General features: G+C 48.7%; 1 protein-coding gene across 2 annotated transcripts in view; it reads right to left on the bottom strand.

Annotated features, from left to right (window-relative positions):
- Window positions 1-4107: 4107 nt before the first annotated feature.
- Window positions 4108-7500, bottom strand: part of actr3b (actin related protein 3B) — an 8924-nt gene continuing 5531 nt past the window's right edge. For both annotated transcript variants that reach the window (XM_084340080.1, XM_084340081.1), the window contains exons 10-12: window positions 7443-7500; window positions 6550-6633; window positions 4108-6280 (exon numbers count right to left, since the gene is read on the bottom strand). The exon at window positions 7443-7500 is cut by the window's right edge and continues 68 nt beyond it. In XM_084340080.1, the coding sequence (XP_084196206.1) occupies window positions 6185-6280; window positions 6550-6633; window positions 7443-7500 (238 nt within the window). In that variant the 3' untranslated portion in view covers window positions 4108-6184. The remainder of the gene's footprint in view (window positions 6281-6549; window positions 6634-7442) is intronic.

Here is a 7500-nt window from a genome sequence, read left to right on the forward strand (position 1 = left end):
GATATCTGATTGGTGGACCGACAGTCTTCCTCCTCGGCCTCCCCGCCTGCTCCGCCTCCTCTGTCTTCACAGGTTTGATTCCTTCCTCCTCCACCTCCTCTTTCACTGTCACTCCCCTGCTGTGATTGGCCACTGACAGGCCATGTGACTGACCCTCAGACTCAAGCAGGTACCTGATTGGTGGACCGACCCTCTTCCTCCTCGGCCTTCGCACCTTCTCTGTGTCCTCTGTTTTCTCAGGTTTAACTCCATCCACCACCACCACCTCCTCCTCCTCCCCAACTTCAACCTCCACCTCCCCCACCTTCTCCTCCACCACCTCCTCCTCCTCCTCCCCAACCTCCACCTCCCCCACCTTCTCCTCCACCTCCTCCTCCTCCTCCACCTCCCCAACCTCCATCTCCACCTCCTCCCCCACCTTCTCCTCCACCTCCTCCTCCTCCTCCTCCCCAACCTCCCCCACCTTCTCCTCCACCACTTTCTCCTTCTCCTCCTCCTCCTCCTCATCAGCCAGGTGGGGGCTCAGAGGAGCGATGAGTCCGGGAGGAGGAGCTGAGACGTCTGCAGGAGGCAGCAGGCGGAGCGCCTCACACAGAGGCATGCTGGGTAACGAGGTGGTCTGCTGGAGCTCTTTGAACTCTGGCGGTGCAGGTGATTGGAACAGAGGCATTGTGGGTAGCTGAGTGTGTCCGAGGGGGGAGCAGTGGTGTGTCCTGCAGTGCTGCAGCAGAGCGCCCCCTCCTGGTTCATCTGCTCTGACAGACACACACTGCCACGCCACGCCACACACACCTGAACACACACACACAGATTTATATTAGCTGTAGATTCACTGTGTGCATTCACACCTGTACTTAGAGCTGCCCACTAGTAATCAGATTACTCAGGATGGATGGTGATACCTGGTCTGAACAGCCTCATTATGCTCTGGACTCTTTGTCCAGTAGTCGTACCTGCAGTGTGTCTCACCTGTGTGTCTCCAGCTGAGCTGCTGTCTCAGCAGGTCCACCTGGACAGCAGCGTCTCTCCTCTCTGCTGAGTCGCTCTGGCAGCCCACCTCCCTCCTGTCCTCCTCCGGACTCTCCCACTGGCAGCCCACCTCCCTCCTCCTCTCCTCCTCCAGCCTCCCCTCGCTCTCCTGGATCATTCAACCAGTACAGGAAGACATTTCAGCATTAATTTTGAGGCGATGGGTCACGTGACTGTGGCGGCAGAACCCTCAGTCCATCGCTGCCTGAGAGCTCGACAGGTAAATGTGTGTTTAACAACGATGCGACACAAACGTGACCTTTTCTTCAGTGGCTCTGTGTATATGATGCGATCAGAGTGGTGTCCCTGATGAATACAAGGCCATCGCCTTTTCTGGTTAAAAAACACACTGAGTGGCTGCGTGAGACGTGTGAGACGTGTGAGACGCATGCTTTGCTTTGCTTTGCTTTGCTTTGCGTGCAGACGACCCAGACACATCTGACAGCTTTGATAATTCTGCTTCCTGTTTGCGTTGCTGCACTGGCCTCTGATTGATCAAACAATACAGAACGTCTACGTCTACGTTCTAGAAAAACAGCTCATGCTAATGTTCGATGTGTAGGTGTATTACACCTTTAGCACTGTGGATCGGCCCGTCCTCACTATGAACTAGTGACCTCGCTGGGTCGTGTCACAGCAGCACTCTGTGATCCACGGACGAATGTCGGGTGTTGTGGGTACATCAAGGCCGTCTCTCCAGCTGGGCATTGTTTTGTTTCTCAGTGCATCGTGTGTGTCTGTGAGTGTCTGTGTCTCTCAGTGCTTCTGTGTGAGTCTCAGTGTGTCTCTGAACTGTAACTGTCTGTGACTCGTTGGTCTCTGCCAGGGTTTGTTTGGTGGACGAGGTTAACTCTCTTTGCGTTTCCCACTTCATTAAATACACAAAGACAACCTTGGTTGAATTATTTGTTTACTTCTAAACAAAACCTTCCACCACAACGACATGGAAGTTACTGACAAACCTGCTGAGGACACATAGAAGCTCGTGACCTGATGTACAGAGGCTCGTCTCACTGGACCGGGACATGGACACTTTCTGCACTGAATTTGAGTCAATGGGTCAAACGCCCTGGAAGCTATTGAAGAAAATGCTGACTATAAATTGAACCTCATGACAAAAACGCTGATGTTTCATTAAAAATATCAATAAAACAAAAAAAGAAGCACTAACATCTAATAAAACAAGGTTCGTCTCACTGAACCAGGACATGGACACATTTCGGCTTTGGTTTGGGGTTCAGTGGGTCACGTGACCTGGACGTTATTAAAGAAGTAGAGACCTTTCATGGTGTAAACAGGACGCAGAGTGGAAGCAGCTCATGTTCTGGTTCTGCAGCAGACAGAACCACGACGCTGTCTGACCGGTTGGGTCCGTCACAACTTTCTGATGTTTCATAGAAACTTATAATTAACGTTCACTTCTGGTGACGTCACACTTACCGAAAACATCTTGATTTTTCCCGCCTGTCAGGTCCAGAAACGAAGCTCAGCGGTGACGGCTCGGTTCTGACGACATGTTCAGTGTTTACTATGTAAAAAAGTGCGTGTGAGACGCGTCAGACATGAAGTTTGAAGAGTTTCTGAGTCCAGCTGCTGAAAACTGTCCGACCGGATCCTGATTCTACAGAACCACAAAGAGAAGCTGCTGCTCTGCTGCCCCCAGCGGGCCGGAGGAGACAGGACGCCATCTTCTGCTTCTTCTTCTGCTTCTTCTTCTTCTTCTGCTTCTTCTGCTTCTGCTGCTTCTTCTGCTTCTTCTTCTTCTTCTTCTTCTTCTTCTGCTGCTTCTTCTTCTGCTTCTTCTTCTTCTTCTGCTGCTTCTTCTTCTTCTTCTGCTGCTGCTTCTTCTTCTTCTTCTGCTTCTTCTGCTGCTTCTTCTTCTTCTTCTGCTGCTGCTTCTTCTTCTTCTTCTGCTGCTTCTTCTTCTTCTTCTTCTGCTGCTGCTTCTTCTTCTTCTTCTTCTGCTTCTTCTTCTTCTTCTTCTTCTTCTGCTTCTTCTTCTTCTTCTGCTGCTGCTTCTTCTTCTGCTTCTTCTTCTTCTGCTGCTTCTTCTTCTTCTTCTGCTGCTTCTTCTTCTTCTTCTGCTTCTGCTGCTTCTTCTTCTTCTGCTGCTTCTTCTTCTTCTTCTGCTGCTGCTTCTTCTTCTTCTTCTTCTGCTGCTTCTTCTTCTTCTTCTGCTGCTGCTTCTTCTTCTGCTTCTTCTTCTTCTGCTGCTTCTTCTTCTTCTGCTGCTTCTTCTTCTTCTTCTGCTGCTGCTTCTTCTTCTTCTTCTTCTGCTTCTTCTGCTGCTTCTTCTTCTTCTTCTGCTGCTGCTTCTTCTTCTTCTTCTTCTTCTTCTTCTGCTTCTTCTTCTGCTTCTTCTTCTTCTTCGTAAAGTAACAAATATGGCCAACTTTGATTTAAATTCATTAAACTTAATTAAATGTATTTGTACTTGGTATGAGGATGAGTAGCACTTTATAATAATATAATTAATACATTTAAAGTTAATTTATTTCGTTCACTTTTTAGAAACAATTAAATGGATCATTAACGTGTATTCAGCAGCTGAAAAGGTTAAACATGAACTACAGGATTAATGAAGCATGAATATCACCATCATCACCACCATCTACTGCAACTCACACTGAATTAACACTTTATAAATCATTAACTAACCCAGTTTAATTAACTATACATTTGCATTTTTAATTACGTATAATTGTTTATTTTAATGATGTAAGATATAAGTGTTACCAAATATATGAGTGTGTGTGTGTGTGTGTATCAAGATGTTCACGACCACCTCAGTGTCATCAATATCCTTAATATTCCAATTCTGAGTTTGAATTTCTTCTTCAATACTAAACATCTGCCTCTTTAGAGGACAGCAGAGGGACAGCAGAGGGACAGAGGACAGCAGAGGGACAGCAGAGGGACAGAGGACAGCAGAGGGACAGCAGAAGACAGCAGAGGGACAGCAGAGGGACAGAGGACAGCAGAGGGACAGCAGAAGACAGCAGAGGGACAGCAGAGGGACAGAGGACAGCAGAAGACAGCAGAGGGACAGCAGAGGGACAGAGGACAGCAGAGACCACAGGTGTTGCAGGTGAGTGTTTATTGACAGCAGCTCAGGATCAATCAACATTCAGTGAATCTCTCAGACACAAAGATCTGATCTGACTGCAGCTGTGAGGACGTCACGTCTTCGTTACAGTCAGAGACGCAGGTCCAACACGCAGCTTCACCTGAGGACACAGTCAGCCGGGATCATCAATACAGCTGATTAATGCTGACGGTCAGCTGACGGAGGCGATCAGGAGGATCCATCACGTCCACCTCCGCACAGTCAGAGCAGATACAAACATAAACATGAGCAGAACATGAAGAACGAGCTGAACAGCGCCGACGAGCTGCTGATCAGCTGATGTGACCCGAACTCTGCAGTAACTGTAAACCTGATCACAGGCAGTCACAGTGTTCGGGTCAAAAACATAAACACAAATAATAACAATAGTCTTCTGCAGCTGGACGCCTGATTGTTTGTTTTACAGCCGTGTTCATGTGAAATATCCTCAAAAAACATTCAAAAGATCAAAATAAACATGAAACCAAAGTTAGAACTGTCAGTGAATAACAGAGAACGGCTGTTGTTACGTACGGCAGAGGACGAGGGACACTTCAGGATCCTCACAGTGCCTCCGTCGCCTGTCGATGTCCCACAACATGAACCTGCTCTCAATTACAACTGATTGTACCTGAACGCATCGCACTGCAGCTGACTGTGTACCTGAACACATCACACTGCAGCTGACTCTGCTCCTGAACGCATCACACTGCAGCTGACTGTGCTCCTGAACGCATCACAGTGCAGCTGACTGTGCTCCTGAACGCATCACACTGCAGCTGACTGTGCTCCTGTGTATGTACAGAATATATATATTATATACGTCTATATTTAACTTTAATATATCTGTGATCTGTTAGTTCTCCTGTGTTCACGTAAACTCTACAAATATAAACGCTCTGAGTGCACACACACACACACACACACACACACACACACACACACACACTGCAGGTCTGATCTGAGCTGCATGTGAAGAAACACACAAACAAATAAACACAACCGATGAGACTACAGCCAATCACAGCTCAGCTCCTCACACGTGTGTTGATGTTGTGAAACCTTCAAACATTCATTATGAACCTGAAGCTGAGTCACGGGTCCAACCATCAGCTCACTGTGTTTCACTGACCTCAGAGATATTCACTTAATATTAATGAGCGTAACTCTGTTTTACTGTGAAGCTCCAGAAACCATCAGGTCAACACCAGAACACAGAACTTAAAGGTCCAGTGTGTCCAGTTGTGGCGTGACACTACATCCTACACACTGGACCTTTAAATCATCTCAGCTGGAGACTCAATCTTTAGAAAAGGCTCATCCAGTCGTGACGACAGCTAACATGCTAACATGCTAACACACTGACAGAAGATGACTGACATCGAGGAGGAATCGAACAGAGAGGAACACGAGTCGAGTCTGTCCGTGGCTTTCATCAGTTAACACGCAGCCTTCGATCTCCACCATCCGTCCAACGAACCCGCCGGCTGATCCGTGTGTTGTGTCGATCAGTCGTCGCGCCGTCCGTCGATGTACAGCGGCTCAGAGAGAAGATCATCTGTGTCATCTTCAGTCAGGCCAACAGCTTCTACTTCAACACAAACACTCAGCGGTGCTACGATTCTGAGGATAGCTAACAGGCTAGCAGCTAGCAGACTGTCAGCTAGCTAGACGTCATCTGGAGGACTGGAGAAATGCTCGGGAACCTTCAGATCACGTTTCTCTGGCTGCTTTTTGAGTGAAACCAAATTCTCTTTTCACCAAACTGACTTCAGTTTCTCCAGACCTCCGTGTGCTGGATGAGACTAAGCTAGCGCGCTAACAGTCTGTAGCCTGGCGGGCAAAAAAACAAATGGGGCAAGAGATTAATAGGCTGTTGGCTAAGTGGCTGGTGGCTAGCAGGTAGCAGGTAAACAGGCCAGCAGGCTATACAGCGCCCAGGCTAACGGGCTAGCTTGCTGGCTATCTAGTGGGCAGCAGGCTGAAAGGCCAACAGGCTAACAACGTAGCAGGCTAACACGCTAGCCGCGTCTGTAGCTGCTGCTGCCATCAGGACATGATGCCGAACACGGGGTTGTGTCGACAGATGCTGGGCCCGATCTCATCGTAGTCCTTCTTCGAGTGACACACCTGCAGGAACTCAGGCTGCGAACACACACACACACACACACACACACACACACACACACATACACACACACACACACATACACACACACACACACATACACACACACATACACACACACACACACACACATACACACACACACACACACATACACACACACACACACACAGACATGTTATGGTGGAGGAGGTGGTGCTGTTTGTATCTGAGGCTCCTCCCACATACAGAGGTATGAATGTGTGCGTGTGTGTGTGTGTGTGTGTGTGTGCGTGTGTGTGGTTACCGTGGACGCCAACATGGAGCCTCCAAACCAGACGGCGTAACGCTGCATGTGATGTGTGACGACCTGAACCTCCATCGGCTTCGGCTGCAGACACAGAACACCAGTCAACTGTGTGTGTGTGTGTGTGTGTGTGTGTGTGTCTGTGTGTCTGTCTCTCTGTGTGTCTCTCTGTCTGTGTGTCTGTCTGTGTGTCTGTCTCTCTGTGTGTCTCTCTGTGTGTCTGTCTCTCTGTATGTCTGTCTCTCTGTCTCTCTGTGTGTCTGTCTCTCTGTCTGTGTGTCTCTCTGTGTGTCTGTCTCTCTGTGTGTCTGTCTCTCTGTGTGTCTGTGTGTCTCTCTGTGTGTCTCTCTGTGTGTCTGTCTCTCTGTGTGTCTCTCTGTGTGTCTCTCTGTGTGTCTGTCTCTCTGTGTGTCTGTGTGTCTCTCTGTGTGTCTGTCTCTCTGTGTGTCTGTGTGTCTCTCTGTGTGTCTGTCTCTCTGTGTGTCTGTCTCTCTGTGTGTCTGTGTGTCTCTCTGTGTGTCTCTCTGTGTGTCTGTCTCTCTGTGTGTCTGTGTGTCTCTCTGTGTGTCTCTCTGTGTGTCTCTCTGTGTGTCTGTCTCTCTGTGTGTCTCTCTGTCTGTGTGTCTCTCTGTGTGTCTGTCTGTGTGTCTCTCTGTGTGTCTGTCTCTCTGTGTGTCTCTCTGTCTGTGTGTCTCTCTGTGTGTCTCTCTGTGTGTCTGTCTCTCTGTGTGTCTCTCTGTCTGTGTGTCTCTCTGTGTGTCTGTCTCTCTGTGTGTCTCTCTGTCTGTGTGTCTCTCTGTGTGTCTCTCTGTGTGTCTGTCTCTCTGTGTGTCTCTCTGTCTGTGTGTCTCTCTGTGTGTCTGTCTGTGTGTCTGTCTCTCTGTGTGTCTCACCTTTATCCGTCCTCCACTCAGCTCTTCACTGACCCTCAGTCGAGCGTCCACCACTCTC

The sequence above is a fragment of the Pagrus pagrus genome, assembly GCF_965226575.1.
Source record: "Pagrus pagrus genome assembly, chromosome: 20".
Classification (NCBI taxonomy): Eukaryota; Metazoa; Chordata; class Actinopteri; order Spariformes; family Sparidae; genus Pagrus; species Pagrus pagrus.